The sequence below is a fragment of the Excalfactoria chinensis genome, chromosome Z (genome assembly GCF_039878825.1).
Source record: "Excalfactoria chinensis isolate bCotChi1 chromosome Z, bCotChi1.hap2, whole genome shotgun sequence".
NCBI lineage: Eukaryota > Metazoa > Chordata > Aves > Galliformes > Phasianidae > Excalfactoria > Excalfactoria chinensis.
Window position 1 is genome coordinate 26352621 of NC_092857.1, and position 27491 is coordinate 26380111.

The window sequence follows — 27491 nt, forward strand, 5'->3', positions numbered from 1 at the left end:
ATTCTTCTAAAATCATAGTGTAAAGTGGCTGATAAAACTAATATTTAGCTAATGGAATCAAAGTTGGTTTTGGAAGAGAAAATATTTATTATGAGGTGGCTAGCAATGAAACATTCCAGCATCAGTGGTCATCCTCCTTCTGTGATTCTGTTGTCCCTAATATATACTAATGATATATACTAATGTCCCTAATGTATACTTTAACAATCTCATGGATTTAGCACAGGATTTTACTTAACGGTATTTTATTTTAGGCCAAATCTATACCATTTGACCTAAACAGAATGTGTTTTGATCTTTAAATGAGCAATACTGGGGAGAAAAAAAGAAAACAAAACAAAAAAACAATAAAACCTAAGCCCTCAGCTGTAGAAAATACAGAGATGAATGACTAATTCGATAAGGGTTAGAGTGTGTTTGGTACAACAGCAGAAAAGCCAGTGCAAAAGGAAGATAAAGAAGCTACTGGCAATCTTACTGGAAGTTAGAAGTAGATAAAAGGACTCCTCTGTGTTTCAGAAACAGTTACTGGAATAGAAATATGTGTTTTAAAATTTTTGTAAAAAGTGGATCAAATTAATCACATATACTAGGAGAGTATTCACCTATATACCTTCAACACCTTAAGTCTAACTTGATTCGTATTAAACAAGTTTTCTGTGAACAAAGACACCATTGCCCGGAAAACTGTACTCCCAAACATAAACAGAAAGCAGCACCCTGTCAGCTCTGCCCTAGGGGACAACCAGATCATGTCAAAGTTAGGTCTTATTTATTTACTTATTTTAATGTCCAGAATGAACAGCTTTATGTGCTTCCCTGAGTCTTGGATCTTCCTGAACTGCAACCCAGGATCACTGTTTTGATTTCAATCTCCAATTTCAGCCTTCACATTTGGTAAGAAGGATGAAGAGTAGAACCAAAGTAAGGTAACATTGCTAATAACCTAATTCTGGAATTTGGAGATAAAGATGCAGCATTTGGTGGCTTATGCTTAGCTAACTACATAAAATATGCAATTTTCAGCTTACTGTATTCCAAAGACAAAGGAATTGTAGTTGCATTAGTAATAAAAGAAAGCAGAGCAGCAATATTGTACAGTGCCCAAAGATGACAACTAGGAATGTTTACACTATTCACAAACACCATCTTTCCTACTCGATTATTTTCTCATTAAAGATTATAGGCATTAGACAGAAACCAATTACTTTATGTTTTGACATTTCCTATGAGGACTCTGGCTTTATGATATGAAAAAAAAAAAAGAAAAAAGCTGTAAACTTCCCATTTACCTGCATTCTAGGTAAAATATTAGCCTTTTTTTTTTTTTTTTTTTTTTTTTTTTTTTTTTTTTTTAAATTCTGTGCTAAATATTTCTATCAGTGTAATTTCAAAGATGCAATACCAACAATTAAAAAGTCCCCTTAAATTCAGCATTTCCCCGTGATGCAATTTGATATCTACAGTTCCAAAGGAGTATGAAGAAGAACTCTTCCACCTGCTATGCTGTGCACTACACTGTGCTGTATATGCTTCTGCAGGACCTCTGTGCTTCTTCTAGTGCTGGAACATTCAGATGCCTTAAAAGGGCATTTCACAGTTAGGAAATATTTCTAGCTGTGAAATTACTTATGTTCCTAAGTAATTCATTTAAAACGCTGTTAAGACATTTCTACATATTGTAAATGAATGTTGACACATACCTAAATACATTTCAGGCCAAGAAGTGGTAAAAACTTAGCAAAGTAAAAGCTATTTATGCATTTCTGTATGAACTCAGATCTACAACAAAGTAATGCAGATAGCCTTCAAGAAAAGAGTCAGACACGTAAATGTATTTCACTTTTCCCCATGCAAATGCCCTAATTTTCATGATTAATTCATGTGTGCCTCTCATTAGCATTAAACACAGATTTAGAACAAAAAACTTTAAACCATATTGTCATTCATATCATTCATACAAATTTACCCACCACACATTCTGAGAACTTCCTAATAGAAATGTGGCTAAATAGTATATTCTTATCACTTAGACATTTAAAGAGCATTTACATCTTTTCATACATACATCTTATCCACTTCATAGTTAATGCAGGATGCCTTGCTATCACATGCTAAAAACTGTTTACATTAAGTTTGTATTTTTGTTTGCTCAGCAAGCATGTTTGGTAACTTCATAGCATGCTGATCTCACAAAATATTAGTTTTATTTTATTTTAATTTATTTATTTATTTATTTATTTATTTTAATTCAGTGTTTCAAGAGTCATCCACCAGCTTCAATTCTTTTGCATTTTATTGGAACATTTTTTATTACAGGTTTTTTTTAGCTCCCCATACCGAAACTGCCAGCTTGACTCTATATCCAGGACCAAAGCCAACATCTGTCATTTTGTAACAGGAAGATCAAATTAAAAACAGCTTGCTCATGAGAATGTTTAAAACAGCTCTATTTCACCTGCCTAAGCCTTGTAAAAAATGTTCCCTTAGGTTTCTATATGAATTGTAATTTACTTTTCTACAAGGTCACGTCAAAAAAGAAGAAAAAAGAAATGCACCCTGTTCTCATAGGCCTGTTCCTTACCATCCTGAAACCCCTGAAATGTGCCCATCTTCTTTTTGCACTTTTTCCATGCCAGTAGTATTTCCTAAACTCTGTATGTTAGCATGCTGCTCCTTGCTGTTTCTGTGCATTAGTTGGTTTTATTATTATTATTTTTTTTTCTGCAGCTTTTTAACATGGCTGTATGCCAGTTTTCCTTTCAAGTAGACTTTTTTTTTTTTTTAATTAATTAAACTAAAGTGATACTCCCTTTCTACCACTAGTCTTTTTTTTTTTTTTTCTTTTTTTTTTTTTTCTTTTTTTTTAATTACATTTCCCTGATGGTGACAGAAGCAGACAAATTACTGCAGGTGCTCAAGACATTAGAAAAATAAGGCTAGTGTCAGTAGCGTCAGGGTAATGATATAAATTAAACTTTCATTCTGCACTCTCCTTCTACCTGTTGGTACTCATGTCATTTTTTTTATTTTATTTTTTCTTTCCCATTTAATTTAGTGATTAATCTCCATGTTTGAAAATCAGAGTCATTACTTTTATGAACATATATTGAAGACCCTACTATAAACCCCATGGGGAAATGAGTCCCAATACTGTACAGATCAGTCGTGCTTATGAGCTGCAGAGAGCAGGAGACCACCACCTAGAAATGAACGCTTTTGGTATAAAGCCCAGTGATAAATCCTACGAACCATTTCTGTACTCCCCAGGCTCGATTTTCTCGCCAGGAGTACATGTCAGAACATTTCACCTGGCTATTTAACTATAAGCTATCCCCAGTGACAGCGACGCCGGTTTTTCAACAGCCATAGCGCAACACCCCGTCCACTTCTGCACGGAGACACGGGGACTCCTCACCGCGGGACGAGCTCTCTGCCGTGGGGCGGGCCGACTCACCCGCCCCTTTGCCCTTAGAGAGGGAGGCTTTGCTCCACGCTGCAGGGTCAGAGACAGACCGCGCTGAGGGCAGCGACCCCGCGGGCAGGGTGGGAAGGCCCCGCCCTCTGCTCTGCCTTCCCGAGCCCTCCGCTGGCAAGAAGGGGCTGCGCCTTGAGAAGCTCGGGACAAACACCGCTCACGCCTCATCCCAGCCGAGCGGGCGGGGGTCGGCAGCGCAGCCAGAGAGGCAGGGGGCGGGCGGCAGCGTGGGCGGGCAGTGGGCGGGCTGTGGGTCGGGCTCAACTGTTGCCAGGTGAGCACCCCTCCTCTGCCTGCCCGCTCTAAGCGCGGAGAAGGGCGGCTCGGCTCGGAGCGGCGCGTCTTGGCGCGCTCCAGGCCTGCTGATCCCTATCGCTCCCGCCACGATGGTGAAGGCGGGCAGGAAGGGATGCAGCTGCCCGGGCTTCCTGAGGAAGAACTGGCTCCTGCTCAGCACGGTGGTCGCCGTGCTGCTGGGTAAGTGAGGGAAGCGGGGAGAGAAAGCTCGGTGTCCTCGCCCCCCGCCCGGCCCTGCCTGGAACGAGCCAGGCCGGAGCTCGAGTAGTAGGGCTGGACAGCGTGCGGTGTGGGGCGGGGGCCACCAGTCTCTCGCCGCGGCCGGCGCTAACGGTTCTAACGGCAGGCATGGAGTTGACCGCCCTCCCTTGGCGATGAGATGCCAGGCGGGTTGAGGTGCGGTGCGGCCGGGGCGCAGTGTAGCCGTGACTACGGAGAATAGGTTTGCAGTGACAGGGTGCCGCGGCGGCAGGCTGGGCCTGATTCCTTTGCCACCATCTGTCGTAGGCAGTGCTCGTCGCAAGGTCTGGTAACTAGCAGGATAAAATTGTATAAGGAAAACCCACAAGGGTACTGCTCTGCTGGAGAAATGGTAGCGGTTTGTACCGGGCTGCTGTGGGTCTCCTCAGCAGGCCTGTGATGGGCTGAGTCTTGAGCTGCCTTTGCGTAGCTAGTGACAGAAGGCACACTGGCCTTGCAAGCATGGTTGTGAGTGGCATGTCAAAGAAAGGTGAAGGCCTATGAATGAGGACTGCCCACAAAGAGCCAGCTGTACTCGTGGGATGTAGATGGGCTGGCAGTTTGATGCAAGTGGGAGCCTTGCTGCAAATTAGGCTGCTGCAGGAAAGCACTGTAACAGCTGCAGGATGGTCTGAGAGGGCAGAAAAGTTTGACAGTGGTACACAGGACACAGTGAGGTTCTCTGGGAGGTCCTTTTAAAGATAGAATTACTCCTCAGCTTGCTGGCAAGTTTCTGAAGGGGTAAGTTGAATGCTTTCTGGTCAATAGATTGGCAAAAGGGCTCAGAGATTCTGACAAAATGACTAGGGCAAAGGGCTTAAGCCACACGCTTTCTTGGTTACTTTCTGGTGATTATTTTTATTTATTATTATTGTTTAATTATTATTATTATTTTAAGTCTGGAGACCTTCCTTTATGTAATTGCTTCTGTAGGGAAGGACTGCTTTAGGTGCTTCATTAATGGCACTTGATAACTTTTGATAATGACAGGTGATGTTTCTGCTGATTAGGGTTCCCTCTGGAATGTATCAATTTCTGAGTGTGTTTGTTTGGGAGAGAATTATGTGTTTATAAGCTATAATCAGAGGTGCGTGTATATGCATACGTGTGTCTTCCTCCACACATTCAGTATCCAAAAGATTTCCATTTACTTTTGCCTCTTGGGCAAGTGGAAGTATATCTGTAAGTTCTGTATAACAAGGACAAAGAGATTGTATTGTAAATCTGTAACAACTGGAGGTGTCTGTGTGTTTTTGTGTGCAATCACCTTCTTGTATGCTCCTGCCAGGTTCTCTTTTGTGAGCTTATGTGCTTACTTCTCTCTTATAGAAAGTATTTGCCTCTCACCATCTTCAGTGGGTGTGGGTAGAGTACCAAGCTGAATACCGCAGAACCCAGCAATGTGGGAGCTCGGAAGACAGTTTGACAGTTTGCTTCTAATGCCCCTAATACCCCATGGGCATTTGTCTTGAGACAGTGATGGGTATCTGGGTTCACACTGTGTCTTTGAACATTTTACCTGCTACACTGTAATTGTAGTTCAGAACTCAGGGGAGCTTTATGATATGGCAGAGTGTCTATAAAAATTCTTTGTCTTCTGGACTAAATTACATTTTGCAGTGAGCTGTGTGTCTTTTTTTTTTCAGTGTTTCTAGAATGTGAAATATATCCTTATAAAGATGGTTTGGTTATATTACATGTCACCTTGTACAGGTTCAGGGTTTACAATATACTCAGAGTCCACAAACACTTTTTAACGACATACTTGTACTTTTGAAATATGCATTGGGAAATTGCTTTGAGATTTACTGATTGGTGTAATTTGGAGCAACTACAAGCAACTACATTCATAGGCAGAAGAGTATGACATCGTTTTGTAAGCAGAAAATATGTTCAGGCTTTTCGAAGAAGTATGCATCAGTGAGGGCTAAAGATAAGAGATGTACCATTGTGTAAGCATAATGCAAAAGCTGTCAAACTATACTGCAAAGGGTCTGATAGTCCAGAACTTCGATGACATCATGCTCAGCATCATAGCAAGGTATGTCTGTCTTTGCTAGTAGCCTTCCTATGCTGAAAAATTCTCCTGGTTACTTTTTATTCTCATCTCTGAAAAGGCAGAGACCTCTCCTAACTCCAAACAGCTCTTCCTTTAGGAATAGTTATGCTGTAATTACATTTGAAACATTTGACTGTATGCCTGCTATTTGCATTTTTTAAAACACTGGACTTTATTTACAAAGCTCTTGTACCTTAGTAGAAATTCTGTTTCTGACCACCAAACTAATTGATGAGGGCCTCTGAAGTCATGTTTGGAGTTTGAAATTGACTGAATTTCAATTTCATGGCTAATTCTGAGACTGTTATAGTTCAGGGATTTGTATAATTTCAGCGAGAGATCTACCTGAGTACTGGATCTCAAGTGTTCATTTGTTCTTAGTACATAATTGAGGTACATACACACTGCATCCTCTTGGTTGACTGGCGACTCAAGCAGGGGGTGAAGATTTGGCTCACCTGCACTATTTCAGTCTCACTGACCTTCTCTAGGTGTCAGAAAGAGAGGTGCAGCAGAGTAGCAGCCTTATGTAGGTAACTGGAAATGAGAGATGTCTTATTGTCTTTTTGTTCTGTTGGCCTTACTGAAACCAAGGCAGTTGAGCCTGTGAAAGCAGTTTACAAGTTGGATTGCTTTAAGGCTTCCTTTAATAAAGAAATGTATATTGCTTCCAGTTTATACAATCAAATGAGGGAAAAGCATAAATTACCCTGAAACTTACCCTGAAACAGGTTTCCAAAGGATGATTGAAAAGGCATAGTTTTAAGTCACACTTCATAAAATTCTCATCTATTTCTTACTCAGTTTATTTCCAAGAGGTCACTGCTGGAATACCACCAAATAAATAATAAAGGTTAAAAAAAAACACAACAAAAATAAAAAAAAAGTGATGTGTAAATATTGATTCATTAGTCTGTGGGTCATAGCCTAGTAGCATGTAGCATGCATTCCTGAGCAATTTTTCATCAGAACAGGTGTGGTTTTGTTGTTTTTTTTTTTTGTTTGTTTGTTTTGTTTTGTTTGTTTTTGCTTTGTTTTTTAATAGATGAAAATTGAAGTATGAGTGTTGCGTACTATGGAATTAAGCACTGAGTGGCAGCAACATGCCACTGCCATGTGGAAGTAACTGGATGGATGGTCCGGTTGGGAGGAGAGGAGGCGAGAGGAGGCGGGAGAGCCGGGAGCTGTCCAAGGTATCTCAGCTCTTGAGAAACGGCCGTCCGCAGAACGGGTGAAATGAAGAGTTGCAGAAATAAGGAAACGGGACATGGTGGCATTATGCAGAAATGAAGTGACTGAAAGAGGGAGGAGGCCGGTGGGCATCGCTGGCATTCTCGAATATCTGCTTTCTTGTTTCTGAAAAAGCAGGGAAGCTTAGTCAGTCTCTTCAACACAGACTCCTTGTTTGTGTAGTTCCCATCTTGGAAGATTGTGACTAGCATCACACCTCCATTTCTACCTGCATTTGAGAGATTGAAATATACATGGTTCTGATTCATAACATAAGGAATGCAGAAAATTGGAGTGGTATCACTATGCTTTTTTTACAGCACTTGATGGTACAGCCTCCATCTCTTTATATCATCCTAACAGCCCATATTCCATTTTTTTTTCTCATTTTAATTAAAATGATTACATTATCTTGTAGTACTGAGTTGTATCATCTCCCTGTAGTTATATATATATATATATATATATATGTTATGAATCAGAACTATGTATATTACCTTACCATACCTTACCAAAAAAAACAAAAACAAAAACAAAAAAAAAAAACAGCTGGCCTTTTAGGTTAGATTGGGTTTTATATTGTACTCTTTCTTTCTGCTTATGCAATACAGTGTGTTAAAAACAATGAAGCAGATTAACTAACTCGAGCTGCCCTAGCAAAGTCAGAACTCTTTTGTCCATAGCAGGAAAGTATAAATTAAGGGAATATACTAAAGGAAAGGAATTACTGTCCTGCAGGTTTCTGAGAAGTGTAAGTGTGCAGCAGACATAAGAAAGAAATCATATGTTCTGAAGCATAGCATTTTATTAATTTGAAATTTATAACAGATGAAGACCAGGCATCCTGCATAAACTGTTGGTGTCAACAGGAGGCTCTGTTTTCTTCTTGCTGTGGTTTAGAGTAGCACAGATGACACTTGTAGCATTTTATTCCTCTCTAGGCAATTGTAATACTTATCTGCTTTTTATTCTCTATTACACTGTATGCAGTTTGGTTCAGAAATGTGAGAAGCCCAGCTATTCTGCAAGAATATCCGATTTATTTATTTATTTTTAAGCAAAAAGTAAAATGCAGAATGGTCAATAGTTTCATCTAAGAGTTTTACATAATACTCAAAGGCAAATCTCTCTGAGATCAGAAACAAATGAAAGTGAAAATGACTGCTCTAAGCATTATGACTCTTTTGTAACCTAACAACTCCTAATCTGCTGCTAAGAAAAACAAATACAGTCACCAAGTTGGTTGAAAAGTTATGAAAGAGCTAAGCTGTATTTCTATTACAGCCTCATTGTCTCAAGATGATTAAGAATTAATCAAGACAAGAAGCCAGGCACCATTAAGACAACAGAAAGCAATAGGGAAACTAACAGGAAATGCTTCAAAGAAAATAGTTATCCTTCAGGAAAGTGACAAGGTGGGCTGCCCAGCTCAAGTGCCTCCAGGATAATGCACACAGCTTGGGAAACAAATGGGAGCAGCTGGAAGCCATCATGCTAATTGAAAACACTAATGTTGCTGTCACTGAAACCTGGTGGGATGATTCCCATAATTGGAGTGTGGCTGTTGATGGCTACAAACTATTTCAGAAGGGACAGGTCAGGAAGGAGAAGTTGCTACCCTCTACATCAAGAAATAGAATTTGAAGAGCAGACCCTCAATAATGGCCACAAGAAGGCCAAAAGCTTATGAGTGAGAGTTAAAAACCAAGGCAACAGAAGTTTTGGTTGGTGGAGACTACAGGCCACCTGATCAAGTGGAGAATGCTGATGAAACTTTCTTCCTCCAGCTACAGTAGGCATTGAGTTTGCAGGCACTCATCCTTCTGGGAGACATAAAACACTCTGACATCTGCTGGAAAAGTACCACAGTGAGTTACAGGCAATCCAGGTGAATCTTAGAATGCATTGGGGATCACTTAATGATCCAAATAATAGACAGCCCCACCAGTGAGGTGCATAAACGGACATGCTGCTCACCAACTCAAGTGAACTTCTTGGTCACATCGAGAGTGGAGATTGCTTGGGTTGCAGTGATCAAGCAGTGATCATGCAGTGATGGAGTTTATGCTCCTGAGGGAAATGGAACATGCAAAGAGTAAAATCGGGATGCTAAATTTTAAGAAAGCCAACTTCCATCCCTTCAGGGAGTTATTCAACAAAGCCCCTTGGAAAACTGTCCTCAAGGACAGGGGAGCAGAGCTGGCAGATTTTAAGGAGACTTCCCATAGTGCAAAAGCTCTCCATCATGGGTGTCGACAGTCAGGAAGGGCAGACCAGAGACAAGCCTGGCTGAACTGGTCAAACTGGAGAGCAAGAAGAAAATGCATGGGTTCTGGAAGCAGAGATGGGTACCCCTGGAGGACTGCAGGGATGTCTCTGGTCTGTTATGGGACGGTAAAAGGGAAAGGAAAGCCCAGCTTTGCAGGAGGAGTGAAGAAGAACATGAAGGACTTTGGCAGATACATCAACCAGAAAAGGAAAGTCTGAGAAGGCATACCTGGCGACTGTGGGCAAGGGGAAGGCTGAGTTACTCAACAACTTTTTTGCCTTAGTCTTCTCTCTGTAAGTGAAGATATGTTCACAACTGCCTTAGGAACTACACTGAGGTAAATGGAGACTTTTTGGTTATCATAGTGCTTTGTAGCTTGTATTTTGCAGTCCTGAGGGAACACAGATTCTGTAGAACTGTAGTTGTTATGTAGCCAGTCTTCTGTGATTTTATTTTCCTATTCCTGGTTGAATGAAATAGGCTCAAAGTAAACAGCTTTGGTTTGACTAGTGGTGTGGTGGCTCCTTTGTAGGTTTGCAGTGTGGAAGGGCTTGTCAGTGTAATCATTGGCCTGACCTCAGGCTCCTGTGGAAAAGAAAATAGAAGTTTTGTAACTTTGTTTGCAGCAGAGATCTTCCTACCTGCTGTGAATAGTGGGGGGATACGCCTTAGTAGAAAAGCTGGTTATTCCTCTCTGGCAAGTACTTAATCTACTTCATTCCTAAAAATCCATCTTAGATATTTACTGTCCACCTGAACTTTCCTCACTCTGCAGTCAGATGACATTGTGTTATTTGCATGAAGGAATTTACAGCTGCTGCGCCCATAGCAGGTTAATCGGCAAGAAAACACAGCAGAGTCTCACCACAGCTGAGGAATGAGTGTACCTTCCTCCAATACTTTCCCACTAAATATTTTTCAGTAAACCAGGGTCTCGTTTTGGGACCATATTCTTCTGGACGATTTTCTGTGTGGACTTTTCTTTACATGTATTTGTCATTAAGCTAGTAGCCTTGGCAACAGCAGTGTTTAGAGAGTTAAGATTTGTTGCCATACAATTAGGGCTCAGCAACTCTAAATTATACCTCAGTAGTTGCCTGTACTTTTCCAGGAATATATATATATATTTGCCAAATTACTGTGTTTATTAGAGTATTGTTAAATAAAATGTAAAGCAGCAAAATGTGTAGCATTACAAAAAGTTAAAGTAATCAAAAGAAAGCTGAATTAACAGGTTCATGGTAATATTCTGCACTCTCCATTTTGAAGTTATGTAGCTTCACAGTGTATTCTGCTATAGATAATAGATAGCTGGTAATATTATGGGAACTCTATAGAGAGAGCAGAAAAAACATGCGTGTTATAGAATATTTCTGAAGGACTCAGACTGCATCACAGACTGCAAATTTATTGCCTGCAGGGACTACAAGTTGATGTATTTATACTGAATGTTTTGTACTTTTAAATCAAATCAGTAAGCTTTCTTTGCGAGCCTTTTCTGTCCTATGAGTCATCAGCTATAAAGATAACACAACTAAGACTCACCAGTATAAGTAATTGTATTTTAGTTTGTCATTTGAACAGCAAAGCATGTGAAAATGAAAAGCTTAATCATTTTGTTGATAACATAATCCATGTTGCTGCAGAACAATTGAATAATATCAGAATTGATCCATTATGCTTGTCTGTGGTTGTTTTTTTTTTTGTTTGTTTGTTTTTTGTTTTTTTCTGTTTTAGTCTTTCTGTGCTACTATCATAGTTAAATACCCTCCCATGCCCCCCACTATCTTATCAATACTAGGCAGAATCACCAACGATACTCCACTGAAATGAGTTTCTATATGCCAAATTAAAATCAGAACAGGAAAGAGCAGAACTGTGTCTTTGACTAGTATTAGATAAACAGCATGGCTTCACCAGTGACAAGTCCTACCTGACCAACCTAGCAGTCTTCTGTGGTGGTGTAACTGTATCTATTGACAACAGGAGTGCCACTGATATAATCTGTTTGGATTTCAAGTAAGGCTTTTGGCATGGTCTCCCATAACATTGTTCTGTCTGCATCCAGATGTGGACTTAGTAAAGGAGAGACATGGTCCTGTTGTAATGTGTCCAGAGAAGGGCTATGAAAATGATCTAAAGGGTGGAACATTTCTTGTACAAGAGCAGGCTGAGAGAGTTGGGACAATTCAGCCTGGAAAAGAGAAGGCTGCAGGGAGGCCTTATGGTGGCCTTTACTTGTCTGGAGGGGGGCAATAAGGAGGAAGTAATCAGAGTCTGCTGTGATAGGACAAAGAAAATTGTTTCTGTTTATTAAAGGGAGATTTAGTTGAATATAAGGAAAAAAAAAATAGAAATTACAAAAAGGGTAATGAAGCAGTGGAGTAAGTTTTTGAGAGAGGTGGTGAATGCCCCATCCTTGGAGACTTGGAGATTCAAGGTCAGCCTGGACAGGGCTCTGAGCAACCCAATCTAGCTACAGATGTTCCTATTCATTGCATGAGAGTTGGTCTGCATGACTTTTTAAAAATCCCTTCCATCTCAAATGATTCTATGATTTTATGATTCCATATTTTTCAGAGAGGAACATGGTGTTATTCAGAATAGGTCATTTTCAGAATGACTGGTTGTTCTCCAGTAATAGATATTGAATTTGTTTTTCTTCTTACGGTTCATTCCTAAGGAACCTTCCCTTAATAAACCTAGTAGTGAAGACTGTTTGCATTTTCTGTGGAGTCTGTCCATCCTAGTGGAGTGATAACTCCCTGCCAATTAACATCATGCAACCCTATGTCACAGTTGTCATCCATGAATCCAAATAACGTTTTAGGGAATCCTGTTGATTGCTAGGCATGTCTTTGTATGAGCATCAGTTACTTCTTTCTAAGTTCTAAGTTGTTTGACCTGTTAGAGAAAGTAAATCCAAGAAGCATTATGTTGTCTTGTTCTCCAAGGTATAATTATGTTGTGAAGATCATCTAACCCACAAAGAAAATTACATAATGCAATTAATTGTCACTTTATATTGCCTGTCCTGGTCTGTTTTAACTACATTAGTAGCTCTGAGCTTTTAGATGCAAGATACAACTTGCAGTGACCCTGCATTTTTATGCAGAAATACCCACCCTAAGGATTTAGCTATAACTATCTGTAATGCAGAAAAAAAATTGTTAGTAGTCTCTACATTGGTTGCTCAGGTAGCTCCTGAGAGGACAGCAGATTCTTACAAGCTTACTGCAATTGTAATACAGTTTGTGACTTACCCAATGCTTGCTAGCACAGATGAGCCCAGAGATAATTTATCTTTTTTATCTTTTTAAAAAGTTCTATTTCTTTTATTATTCATTTATAAATTATGTAACAAGTTGCAGCATATTACTTAAAAAGAAATGTAGTACTTCTGTAGTTTTTTCACTGCAAATAGTACACATTTTTCCTTACAGAAGGTTTCAGAAGCAACAGCAGTATTGAAAAAGACATACTTTGGTGATAAATTAGTTTTCATCTGATGTCCATATGTCAGAGTTACATTTGCAGATAAGCAGAATTAACAAGTTAGTGATCTTCCAAGATATGTTTTACCAGGTTACCACTCACTGACTGATGGTCAGCTGGTCCCCAGGTGCAGGCAAACCTTGCAGTCTGCTTCCCCAGTTTCTTTGTTCACCATGACACCGATATTGTGCAGAATGTTGCTTTGGTCAGTTTAGGTCTGCTGTCCTGGTTCTGCCTCCTCCCAGCAGCTTGTTCACATCCAGGTCCCTATTGGCAGGAGGTTGTAGGAAGCTGAAAAGTCCTTGGCTATGTTTAAGTAAAGGCTGCTGCACAGTAACTAGAAAATCAGTGTGTCATCAATATTGTTTTCATCTTATCTCCAAAATGTAGCAACATACCAGCCACTAGGAAGGGAGTTGACTCTGTCACAGCTGAAAACAGGACATTGAGTAACACAGCAGGAAAATGATGTACTGTGCTTTAGAAATGAAGAAATTAATTTTTCCATAAATGTAAAAGAGAAAAATAGAAAGAAAGGAGAAGTCATAATAAATAGTAGAGATGTTGCCTTTTGCAGGGTGTTTTGTGGTTGTTAGGACTTATTACACCTAGAAGAATTATCATCAGAAATGGTGGAATATGGCATTCTACAAGACTTTCTGTCTTCTAGTAATCCCGATAAATGATCAAACTTTCCAGCTGGTGAAACATAATTGTTGCTGCTTGGAAGGAAAGAATCACAGCTAGAAAATGATGCGGTCACACTTGCTCAGAGTAACACTCCTGGCTGAAAGAAAGAAACGGAACATGCTGCCTCTTTAAATTTTCTTTCAAAGTGCAGAGGATCACAAATAATTCCCTTCCTTTGATCCTGCTCAGAAACATGCAGTTTCTCCCCTGATGACACACACAGCTTAGTCACCTGAGTTATTGCTGGGACACCTTCGGTGTATATATCTGCCCAGGGCTGGTGACATTACTCTCTTCAGACAAATGCTTCTGTTGAGGGCATGGTTCTGACTCCTTTTGGCTAGATATTCCTGTTTCTGTTATGAGCAATGCATTGTGGATGTCCAACTTTGTTACTCTTTGAGGAATATGTCTAGGTTCAGTGGTCTTTCGCGTCATTATCTTAGCAGGATCGAAGCAGGAGTGGAGGAGTCTGGCATTAGAATGAGGCTGGTACAGTTAGATGTCTGTTTTTTTGTTATGGGGCATGGAAATAATGTTTGTTTTTTTTTTTTGTTTAAAGATATGTGAAAGGAAAATCTCCTGCATACTTCAGAAATGCAGTAATATCTGTACAACAGCCTTTTAAAGCTGTATCTTATATGTGAGGTAGAATGCCTTGTAGCCTGTTATAAAATGGAATTGCACAACTTTTAACAATTGTATTGTCTAGTATTGCTGCAGTTTAGGCATATGCCTATCAATCCTATCAATCACGTGAGTAGTGTGAAGATACAAAGTGTGCTTATGTGCTTATGTTCAGCTGTTTACACTGGTATTTGCAGGATCAATGCCTTAGCAACTGCAACATGTGTGGTCATTTTACAAGCTGACTAGTCTTACTTGGTCCTGTCTCAAAGTATAGAGTAATTATTTTCAACACATTGAACGCAGTTTAGCCTCTAGGTTAGAAGCAGAGATCATTGTGTCTTATCTGATGAAGGGCATCTTTAAGACTATTAAGATTGGAGATGTTGCAAAGAGTTTAAGTTGTCTGTTCTCTGACACAGATCAGTCCTATGTCAGAAATCTTAATGGTTATTTAGAGCAGCATATTTGCCTGGAAAGGTTAACATTTTTGTTTTCTTTCACCTTATTAACATTAGAGAGTTGATAGGAGTTTATAATCTTCCTCTGTTTAACTTGTTTTTGCAAGTGCAGAGAAAAGATGGTTCATAGTCTTTTTGCTGTTATTAGAGGCAAATTCTGTGGAAGTAGCTAGTTTACATTTTTTTGTTAACTAACCTGCAGATAGCAGAACAAATCTAGCACAAAACGCCCCCATGGTGAATCTTTAGGGAGGAATTTTTCAAAAATTCCCACTTTGCAGGTGAAAATATTAATGATTTTCTTCTCTGATAGATTGTTTTATATGGGATTCCTGTCTACTTTCTTCACTACTAAAAATTCAGACCAGTTATCTATGGATTTGCCTAAATCTGTTTATGGCAAATGATTTATTTCGTTTTGTTTGCTTCCATAATTTCAATCCCTTGAAATGAAAGACCTATCCTATAAGCCTGTTTACTCTATGCACACTTCCTGTGTAATATCTAACTTAAATGCCTTGTGTAGCATTAAAATAAAACCGAGGGAAGAGGTTTGTTTGTCTTGGGCACTAGTAGTGTTGCTGAGGCTCTGCAAGTTTACATGAGTCAGTGAACCTGGTGAAGGTAGGCTGAATGTGCTTGAGCTTTTGTGCTGTAAAATACATGTCACTGATGTCATTAAAATAAAAAGGGTCTGTAAGCAATTACATTTATTTCAGTGAAACTGTTAATAACTTATTTGAGGTTATTCGTATGAATAATATCTTTCAGCACTCAGAGAATAGTGAAAGCTTCTTTGTTGCTCATGGAATCATTGTTAGAAATTGGATTTCTTAGCAGTCACTTTACCCAGGACTATTTCAAAGTTCATATGTGATATTGATGTTTCCTTTTAAAAAAAAAAAAAAAAGACTTCTGTAGTAGAGATAGGATATAAGATGCTGAAGGCAAACAAACACTTGTGTAAACTGTTATATGTTCCTGTGAAACCAGAGAATGAAAATGAGAAGAACAAATAAAGAGTAAGCAACCAAAATATAATTCATTGAAGTGCAATGGAAAATTGTAAATTCAGGAGTATCTTCAAAACATGCACCTGCAATTGCTTATGGAAATAACCATGGTAAAGCTTCCTGAGCACTGTTGAATGTATTTCCTATACCAGTGCTTTTTGCTTTGTAGCTAGTGGTGAAATGGAAAGTAAAGGTTTACCTGTCAAACCAAATACATTCATCTTTAAGCCTATGATTTATTTTATTGTTATAAATTCTTACCTGCAATTTGTATGAACAGCTAAAATTATTTGTTTATTCATATAATTCAAAGATGAGAGGAAGTAAGAAGGTACCTTATATCATGACTGAGTCATCAGCACCTGAGGAACCTAAATATTCATACGTCTATGGCCCCAGTGAAATAGGTAGACGTATTCTCCAAGACTCTCTTGATGGTGCTTGGAAAGTCATAGCAATCAGGTGAACTCCCTTGTGACTGGAAAAAAGGCCCATTCTTAAGAAGAGTAGAAAGAATAACCAAGGAAACTACTGTCCACTTAGCCTCACCTCTATGCTGGTGAAGAATATGAAGCAGATCCTCCTGGAAGTTATACTAAGGGATGTGGAAGGAGGAAGGTGATGCAAAATAACCAGCATGGCTTCACCATGGGCAGGTCCTGCCTGTTGAACCTATTGGCTTTTTTTTACGGTGGTTTAACTGTATCAGTGTACAAGGGAAGAGCCACTGATGTCATATATTTGGCATTTGATGCAGTTTCCTATAACGTCGTTCTCCCTAAACTGGAAATATATTAATCTGCAGATTACAGCAAGCTGTGTGGTGCAGTTGACATGCCTCGGGGATGAGATACCATCCAGAGAGACCCAGACAGGCTTAAGCAGTGCACCCATGTGAACTACATGAGATTCAACAAAGCCAAGTATGAGGTTTTGCACATGGGTTGTGGCAATCTGCTCTATCAGTACAAGGCAAAAAAGGGCCTTAGGGTACTGGTAAATGGCAGGCTGGACATGAGCTATCAATGTGCCCTCACAGCCCAGAAAGCCAACTGTATCCTGGGCTGCATCAAAGGAAGTGTAGTCAGCAGGTTGAGAGAGGTGATCCTGCCCCTCTACTCTGTGCTTGTAAGACCTCACCTGAAGTACTATGTCCTGATGTGAAGTCCTCAGTGCAGGAGAGCTGTGGACCTGTTGGAGCACATCCAGAGGAGGGTTGCAAAAATGACCCAAGAGATGAAACATCTCCCCTGTGAGGACAGGCTGAGAGGTCTGGAGCTGGTCAGCTTGGAGAAGGCTCTGGAGTGACCTGATAGTGGCCTCTCAGTATCTAGTGGAAGGGGACAGACTCTTTAGCTCTGTCTGTTATGATAGGACAAAGGAAATGATTTCAAACTAAGTGAGGGGAGGTTTACATTGAATATAAGGAAAAAAAACAATACAGTAACGGTGATGAGACACTTGAACAGGTTGCTCAGAGGTGTGATGAATGCTGCATCCTTGAAGACATTCAAAGTCATGCTGAACAGGGCTCTGAGCAACCTGATCTGTCTGTAGATGCCAGTGTTCACTGCAGGGGAGTTGGACTAAATAACTTTTAAAGGTTTCTTCCGGCTCAAAATATTCAGTGATTCTATAATTCTACTGATTATACTGATAGTTTGATATTCTGTAGATTGGTCATGCAGATGAATGAGTGTGAAATCTGTTTAATGGTGTTTTCATTGATTATTTTCCTGGAAATGATTAAATCAATTTAGTGATTGTAGTCACACTCTTTTCTGATTATGTAGAGGGTCAATTACTGAAAATATTGCTGCTGAGTAGGTATGTTTTCATCAGCATACATTATCCAGTATATTTTATCACTTTGTTTCTTAAACATGCAATAAGGATTATATATTATACTGTTTATTAGTGCTAATTAGGGATTTTTGAGAGCTAGAGAGCAAAAGTACAGTGTCAGTGCTGGACTGAACTGATAATTAGAAGTACAATCAAGGTTTTTTCAAAGACACATCTAAAAAGTCATCCAACTTCACAATTGTGTGTTTATTACCTTTGCTGTAATCAATATATAGTACAGAAAATGAATGACCAAAAGAAATGTCTCCAGTTTGCTTTAGAATTTTCACCACATCTATAAAAATATGTCTATTCCTACCTTTTTGTTTTGTTTTCTTTTACCTTTCTTCCCTTCTCCCCATGTCTATCCTATCAATTACTGCTAAATTTTGTCATGTTTTATGTGTTTTTTAGGTATTGGAGTTGGCATGCTGGTACGAGAATATGGCAAGCTGTCTAACCTGGATAAATTCTACTTTTCCTTTCCTGGGGAGGTGCTGATGAGAATGCTCAAACTCATCATTCTGCCATTAATCATATCAAGTATGATCACAGGTATGATTGGAAATGGGCTTTTTGTATATGGGATTATCGCAGTGGTTTAGTTTTTCTTTCGCAATGAAATAATCTTTAAAAACAACTTGATGAAACTATGTAATGAAAACTATGTATACATTTAGATTAGACTTCTCTGTTAATAATGAAAATGAATTTGGAAGGATAAGTTAATAAAAACTAAGGTAATAACTTCCATGTTTATCAGTTCTTCCTGTTTTCAGGAGTGGGCTAAATGTCTGCAGATTGTAAGCTCAAAGCTGCAACTGCATATTATCAGGTACAGGATTAACTATTATAAGTGATCTCGTTACCATTTCGTAAGAAGATGTGATCTCATACCTTGTGGTCAGAGAAAGAGTAGATTTCTCACCTAACTTTTCCTAGTCTGTGCAAACTCCTATATATGTATGTCCATTAAATTCACCATTCCCCCCTCCTCCCCCCCCAAAAAAGAAAGAAGAAGGAAAAAAAAAAAAGAATCTGTTTGATACAGATGGCTCAAAGGAATATTGGGACATGCAAGTTTATAGAAAGAGAACATAAATTCCCTCTCTTGGAAGTAGCAGGTGAGTTCTTGTCATAGTAAAATTTGCTAACAACTCATCCATTAGGAACTATTTGGAAAGATCTGAAGGAGCAAACTGAAAATCAGGAGACAGAACTGTATGTCAAATAAACTTTAAGACAAAAAGGTAAAGAAAATCAAACAAGCTTATCTGTATTCTTCAAACCTTTTCAGAGGGAGCAAAGGTTGTGACTATTCTAGCTTACTGCAGTGACTCAAGATGTTTGTTGCTACCCTGTTGCCTTTTCTCTCCAAGAGCTGAATTTTACTGTCAAAGCAAGATGCATGTTTTCAAGAACTACTGTATAGGATAAGAGAACTAGAGGGATGGAAAACTAAAGGAAGAGCCAGGCTGCCTTCATCTACATCTGTAAACAAGGCAGGCACCTTATTGTTAGTGTTAACAACACAATCTGCATTTGATGGTGAACTTTCCAGTGAATAAGACAAAGAATTTTCATCAAAAGTAACCTCACTGTTATTGACTAAACACTGAGCATAGAAGCATAGCACCTCACACTGCATGCTGGCTGCCCTTGGGTGGGACCAGAGGTCCCCATCTTGAGGACCAGCACATTATGCAGGCAGGAGAATGTATGTTTTCAGAACTCTGTTGGGTGTATATATGGTGATCACAGCTGTCAGACCTGTGTACATGTTCGTGTGTCTAGTGACAGATATTTAAAGCCCCAAAGCAAATGAAGCTACTGCAGTATAAAATTAGTGAGTAACTAATTTTTAACAGTAACTAAATCTTCTGTGCACACATTTGTTGTTGGTAAGCTAAAGGGATGAAAGTTAGCTTACCAGGAGAGTAGGTTAAAGGTTGCCAAGTTATGTCCTTGCAGCAGGCTTAAACTGTGCACACAGACACAATTGCAGCTGACCATTTGGTGCATATTTCTAGCTAGACCATGTAGCTGGGTCCAGAGGCACCTAGAAAGTTTCGATGCCCGTAAAAGCAGGAATGTATTTTGTGAATGTAATTTATGTCAAAATATAGGATTTTGGTGACTAGTTACTGAAAGTACCATCTGTAGTTTTATTCTTGAAAATTAGAATGTCCTAGTCTGTCAGCTTCAATCCTGAAAAACATCTCATACGTATACTTTTAAGACAGTGAACTGTCTACCAATCCATAGTAACTCATTCTGCACAGCAAATGCATTTATTGTGGAAATAGCTCCTTGATATTTCAGAAATTTCTTTGAAGGTTTAAGTATTAACAACTTGTTGGGGGAATTCTTGTGTTAAGAAGTCAGTGAGAACTTTTTTCTCCCAGTTAGAGCAAGAGCACAGTTACACTCTTTCGAAACTGAAGACAAAATTCTCCCTCTTGTGGTTGAATAGAAAGCTTTACAGAATGTGATTTTCATTCACTAACTCTGTTCCTCAGAGTATAAAGGAAGGAAAGCATTAACTGACATTTATTTTACATGTACTGTTTGAAATTTTCAGTTTTTCTATTTACTTGTTTTGGAGGCTGAATTGTAGCCTAATAAAAAACTAGCAAAAGCACTAAGCATTTGCTTATTGGGAAACATTTGAAAAGAAAGCTTAATAGATCTTTTATTTGAGAATGTGAGACTCTGAGTAGTGAGATGCTCTTTTAAGTTAGTGTGGCTTAGAGACGAACCAGTTAACTTCTCTTAGTTATTTTAATGGATGCCAGGTATAGGTTTAATTCATTCTGATCCGTTAGTCCACACTAGTAATTCAATCCTGTCGCCTCCCGATCCAGCAACAAGTTAAGGCTGCTGTGTGAAAGTACCGTGCCTCAGCACATGGGGAACAGATGGGACTCGCACACAGTGCGTAACGCCAAAAGTACAAGTTTAATGCCTTGCAACTAACCCTATATAGCGGTCCAGGTGACTGCCCCTGTCGGACACTCGTGACCTCCCAGACTCCACCCCAGGTGCACGCAGGCACCACCTACCCAATACCCAACAAATCCAAAGTATGTATGTAGTCTTATTGAATCTCCTTTAGATTGCTGACTTTCAAACTCACTGATAGCACAGTGATGCACCATTCATGTGAAGGAATAGTTTGTATTTTCTATTTCCTTCTGTAGTAGCATGGTTAGATTAATAATGAAGAGCATAACATTTTACTCAAGACGGCTGCTATAACATACAGAACTGTGACTGTGCTGAGCATGATATCCAGCAAACCAGATCAGCTTATTTGAACTACTACTTTAAAAGAAGAAATTATTGTTTAGAAAGTACCTATTTTTAGGTGCCCTTTAGGAAGAAGGAAAGAAAGGGAAATCTTCAGCTTCCTTACTGTAAGTTTTGGGACTTCAATCTAATTAGTCTGTACTCCTTAACTACTGGGAAGAGAATCTTGATTGATGTCTGATAGAAGGCTATCTTGAACATGTTTGTTCTTTTCCTTTGTTCACCTTGTTTTGCCTGGATCTATTTTTGGGAAGTTATGAGTTTGCTTTGTTACATTGCTGTTTAGTTTTGTGAAGAGAGACAAAATGTACTGAATAGGAGATAAAAGAGTTGGAATGCAGTGAGAAAAATAAGAGTGTTAACAGTATTGTTCTTAATTCTCATGTTTATCTTTAAAAATCAGAAAGGTTTAGACAACCTTCCTTTTTTTTTTTTTTTTTGGTACTTTATTGGGTATAAAATGTCACAGATTTAAAATACTTTGAAGGAGTGTAGGAACAGAAGGGGAAGAAAGCAATTTTCTTTTGGTATCATAATTCCTGGATGACCATACCTCAGAAGTTTCCATTTGTGCTATTCCAAGCAGTGCAGCTATTGAGGGATGCTCTTCTATTGATGCATTATTAACACACCCTGTGCCTTACAAGCAAACAGACTAGTTTCCACCTACTGGGGAAGCCCTGATCTAGCTTAATATACTCAGAGACTGCCTTTTGAAATACCTGTTCTCTTATCTTTCTGTGTTTTGAAAGCCACAAGAATATTAATAAAATAGATACCAGGGCTTAGGCAGATAACTCAAAAAGGATGAAAGGTGTTACACTACTATTAATGAGTTTTACTTTCAGTTGTACTGGGGGATGCGTGATGTCCTGTCCTCACTGTTCATGTGCAGTCATTGAAGCAGGGAGGATTGCAGAGTCATGTGCTATTAAAGAACAATCCCCTTTGAATTACACCTGTAACAATCATCTACTCCTTTCCCATCAGTATCATTGACCTTGCACAACTGGCACAACTGAGACAGCTTCTGTATTATTTAAGGCTTTCAGTTATGCTGATAAAACTATGAAATATATTTAAGACACATGGAGCATGGTTACCACCAACTTTCAACTCTCATTTTGTGGCACTGGCAGCTATTGTCTTCTGTCCTAGCTGCGTCACTGTGGAGCTGCTAGTAGTTTCACTGTGTGTGAATGTGAAATGAGTTAGTGTCTTCAGCTCTTCTGCTCTGGTGCTTGCTAATCCAGCGGTAGTCTCGTTAGATCACATAAGTAGGAAATAAAAGAATTCTATTTCTGAATGTGTTTGTGGCATTTAAATAGCACTAACAGATGCTTATTCATTACCTGCGCACATTTGCTGCCCTTCCCCCTCCTCAGCCACTGATTTGCAAGATTTCATCAGCTAATTTATTAAGAAATTCTTATATTACACTCATACAACAGTACCAGTGGAATAATTAACACTCATAAGAAAAGAAAGAGATTAATTGTGTTTCTGTCAAGTTTATTAGAAGGGTAGTTGCTACAAGCTGTCAAACAGGTAATTTTCCTTTCCAGTAAATTTCAACAGACAGGAAAAATACTAAAGAGGGACTGACAAAATAGAAATGAGAGACTTCTGGTAACAAACTTGAAGACAGAGATAGTAGGTCACCAAAAATTTCATTTGAGACATTGCATGCTACAGAATCTGGGTCTTCTGTTTGCCATTGATTCTGTATTACCTGGTTTTCATAGGCAGCTTTTGGGTGAAAACTGTCCTCCTAATGAGAATTAGCTATACATGTCGTGTTTTACTTGTGTTTTCCCCTTTTTTCCTTATGTTCAATCTAAATCCCTGTGTTTTTTTTTTTTTGTTTTTGTTTTTGTTGTTGTTTGTTTTTTTGTTGTTGTTGTTTTTGTTGTTGTTGTTTTAATATTTCTTCTTGTTCTGTCTATCACTACTGAAGAGTCTGTCCCCTTGTATGTTAGAGACCCTCATTAGGTATTGAGGTCAGGTCTCCCCTGAGCCTTCTGCAGTCTGAACAGTCCCAGCTCTTGCAACCCTCTAATCCTCTAACCTAGCAATGGTGCTTCATGCTGTATTGTGGTCATGCTCACAAGTACCTCTGTCCTTCATTAAACCTATTTTAAAGCCTTACCACTGAGCTCTGCTAGCTTTTGTCCAAGGACTCTATTCCTTCCTTGAAAGCAGTGGAACCCATGGTGCTTGCAAGCCTGTTTCATATATTCCATTCCATTGTCAAAGAATCCGAAGTTTTTGTGATGGCATGTTCTATGAAGCCAGGTGTTTACAGGCCTGGTCCTTCCATTTCTTTCTGTGTCCTTACCATCTATGGAAACTAGAAAAAGAAGTCTACCTGTGCCTCGTTTCCTTCAGCAGACGTCCTAAGGCTGCGTAGAGACAGCAGGGTAGAAAACTGAATTATTTGCTTGGTCCCGACTGTCTTGCTCATCTGCAAAATGTGTACTTCTGCATTTCCTAAATAATTCTAAAGAGCAAAGTGAAAAAGAGCTAAAGACAGACTAGCTTGTTCAGTCCTTGGAAGGAAATAACAGTGATTCCTAAGAAACTAACAAACTTAACAGTTCAAGGTAAATGTGGAGAAAGGGAACTTTCAGAAGATTAATTAAAGTCAGAATAAACTTGTATTACAAGTTCATTCCAACTAAAAGGGTAGAGAAGGAAAGAAGAGGCTCAGAAACTGACAGGGAAAGAGGGAAAATGGCAGATGAGTCAAGGAATGCTTCAGTTACATATAGGCTCTTAATTCACTGCTGTTATGTTGATTACTAATATAGCTATTATTGTCTGAAGTTTACAGAACATGATTTTTCCTTCAAATAGTCTTTATGTGAAGTACTGAACCAAGGGAAAATAGACAAATGGATGCTAATTGTCCCTTTTTTTGTTTTGGAAGACCTGAGTGGAACATTTTTCATGTAAGAAATGATAAGGTAGTGGTATGTTGCCTTGCAAAAGCAAGTCATCCAAAATTCATATAGCTTCATCAGGAAGAGACTGAATGGGTGAAGAAGCTTTAGTTTTAGCTGGGAAATCTTAACATGTAGTCTGAATCTCAGTGAATGTGGCTCTTACCCGTGTCCCTGTTCAGGAAGAGTCAGTGCGATCTACTTAGTTACAAGGAGGCTTGTGTACATGATACCCGGCAATTTGAACTGAAAGATCTCTCCAAATCTGACTTTGTGTTTAGAGCAACAGAGAAGAGCTTTCCTTGCCGTAGAAAATAACCTTTCCTGTGTATATCACAGAATCACGGAGTTTTCAAGGTTGGAAAAGACCTAGAAGATCATTTAGCCCAACCATTACCAATACTTCCCAGCTAAACCATATTCCTCAACGCAACATCCAAACGCCTCTTGAACACTCCCATATCCATTAACCAACTATTAAATAATGATAGAATTTATATGGAAATAGTATAAAATGCAATACTGTGTTTCTCAGCAGGTTTCCTGGTTGTGAAAAGAAGTCATTGGACAGAGAAATGTCCAGGAGCAGAGAGATTACTATGTGGTATTGTACAGTGATGCAGGCAGGCCAACAGTTCTGTTTGAAGTCTCATCTCTGCTCAGAGCAGAAGAAAGAACTTGTCCCTGAAATCCCCTCTATAAAGTACAAAGCTTTGGGAATGGAATGAGAAGAGGGTGTGGATAGTGGCTCATAATTGATCAGAGACAAACATTAATTTGGTCCAACCCAGGACCCAAATCAGAAGCAGTGCCACCAAAAAAAGGAAAGGGTCTTACTACTTGGTGTCTCCATGCTGAAGGGCACAGAGGCACACATTTGCCACCTGGATAATCTCTTCAGGGAGGCTTGCTTCCTGCCAAGGACCCACATTCAGGACATCAGGAAGAGGCTTCTGGGTATGGTAAGGCTGGAGGACTGCTATCCACTCCTTTTACAAGATGGGTAGGAGACTTCAACTGAGAAATCAGAAAATATTAAAAGTGACCTTATGTCCCTTGGGAGGATTTTGAAGGGATGGGTAGAACAGGTAGTGTTCTCTTTGATCTTTCCAGTTGGAGACTGAGACCTGGGAGGGAGGAGGAGAATGGACCAGTTGAACGAATGTCTTTATGGATGGTATGATGCTTGGGGTTTTAGGTAATAAGATCTTGGATGCATCAGGCATGTGATGTCAAATGGGATGCAAAATATATTAGGCAGCAAGCTGTCAGGGTTCATCACCAGGGCCTTAAGCTACATTTGAGGGGGGAAGGAGATGTGCTTTTGGGTGACAGAGAAAAGCCAAGCCAAACTGTCTCTTTGGGAAGAAGCAGGGAACGAGCTCAGATTTGTTCCAGAGAAATTTGGCAGGGTTCTTCCAAGAACATACTGAGACTGAAAACCCACCTGAAGTGCCTCTACAGCAATAAATGCATCATGGGAAATAAACTGGAGGAGATGGAAACCATTGTGCAATTAGAAAACTATGACCTGATCTATTTGGTGTCACAGAAACATAGTGTGGTGAACTGTACAATTGGAATATTACAATTGAGGGCTATGTGCTATTTAGAAGAGAGGCTGGATAGGAGAGGTGGGGGAGTTCTTTATGTTGAGAAATGGATAGATTGCAAAGAGCTGTCTGAGAAGCAGCTATGATCAGGTTGAAAACTCGGGGATTAAAATTAGAAAACAGACCAATAAAGGATATCTGGTGGTCAAGGTGTACTACAGGTCACCTGATGAAGAGGAACCTGTTGAAGCCTTCTTGCTTCAGCTACAAAAAGCAGCGCACTTGCATGTTCTCATCCTAATGGGGGACTTCAGCCACCTAGATGTCTGCTGGGAAAGCAACGTGATGGGATGCAAGCAATCTGGGAGGATCCTGGAGACCTTTGAGATTAACTTCCTGCTCCAGGTATTGGACTGACCAAATGTGAGTGAAGCATTAGTGGACCTGGTGCCCACCGATGCAAAGGACTTCACTGAAGACTTTAAGACTGGAAGCAATCTAGGCTGTAGTGATAACACGCAGTTTGAGTTTGTGATCTTGAGGAAGATGGGCCTGGCAAAAAGTGGAGTCAGGAGCCTGAATTTCAGGAGAACAAACTTTAGGCTGTTTAAGGAATTACTGGATATGATCCCCTGGGAAGCTCTCCTTAGGGACAGAAGAAGAGAACAGAGCTGGCACCTCTTGAAGGACACCCTTCTGAGAACACGAGAGCTCTCAGTCCCCCAGCAGAAAAAATCAAGTAGAGGAGGCAGGAAACTGGCATGGCTGAACAAAGGCCTGCTGGTCGAACTGAGAAGGGAATGCATAGGCAGTGAACATAGGTGCAGGTGGCTTGGAATTAATGTAGAAATGCCATCTGGACAGGTAGAGATGGGATCAGGAAGGTCAAGGTGCAGATGGAACTGAACTTGGTAAGGGATATAAAAAAGAACAAGAAATGATTTTACAGGTACATCAGTCAGAAGAGACAGGCCAAAGAGAGTGTACCCCCACTGTTAAAGTAGGCAGAACTGGCAGTCAGGCTTCTTGTGCTTCTCTTGCCACTAAACTCTAGGCAGGATCTGGGAAACAAAGTTTATCCCACTGTAAGACCTAAGTAAGTTCAGAACCACCTCATGAGACAGAATGTTTACAAATCTATGGGGCTGGATTACATGAGTTCCATGGTCCTGAAGAAACTATCTGATGTGATTGTCAAACCACTTTCTATCATAATTGAAAAGTCATGGCAAAGTCCCCGGTGACTGGAAAAAGGGAAACATCACTCCTATTTTAAAGAAAGGGAGAAAGAAAGGCCTGGAGAACTAGAGGCTGAAGAGCCTCATGTCTGTGCCTGGAAAGATCATGGGACAGACCCTTCTAGAAACTATGTTAAGGCATGTGTGAGATGAGGGGTAATGATCTGAGACAATCAGCACAGCTTTGCCAGGAGCAGATCTTGCCTAACCCATCTGGTGGCCTTCTGCAATGGAAGGACAGCATCTGTGGACAAAAAAAGGGCAATTTATGTGGTCTACCTGAACTTGTGCAAGGCCTTTGGCATGGTCCCACACCACATCCTTATCTATAGATTGGAGAGAAATGGATTTGAAGGGTGAATTACTTGGCAGATAAAGAATTAGCTGAATGGTCATAGCCGAAGAGTTGTAGTTAACAACTTTACATCCAGGTGGAGGCTGTTCTGAGTGGTCTCTCTCAGAGGTCTGCTTTGGGACCAGAACTCTTTAACATCTTTACAAATGATATGGACAGTGAGATTGCACTCTCAGCAAGTTTGCTGGCAACAATAAGCTGAGTGGTACAGTAGATACAATGGATGAAAGGGATGACTTCTAGTGGGACCTAGACAGGCTTGAGAAATGAGCCCATTGGAATCTAGTGAGATCCAAGAAGGCCAAGTAAATGTGTTCTACTTGGGCCAAGGCAGTTCTAGGTGTATACACAGACTGGGAGGAGAACTCCTTGTGAGCAGTTCTGTGAATA

The 27491-nt window shown here is 39.8% G+C and overlaps 1 protein-coding gene across 2 annotated transcripts in view; it reads left to right on the plus strand.

The window, feature by feature from the left end:
- The first annotated feature begins 3386 nt into the window (after positions 1 to 3386).
- Positions 3387 to 27491, plus strand: part of SLC1A1 (solute carrier family 1 member 1) — a 51012-nt gene continuing 26907 nt past the window's right edge. The window contains exons 1-2 of one of the 2 annotated variants that reach the window (XM_072358983.1): positions 3387 to 3503; positions 18119 to 18259. In XM_072358983.1, coding sequence (XP_072215084.1) covers positions 18133 to 18259 — 127 coding nt within the window. In that variant the 5' untranslated portion in view covers positions 3387 to 3503; positions 18119 to 18132. Of the gene's footprint in view, positions 3504 to 3639; positions 3956 to 18118; positions 18260 to 27491 lie in introns of those variants that run through there. The other variant, XM_072358982.1, reaches the window with a different exon arrangement.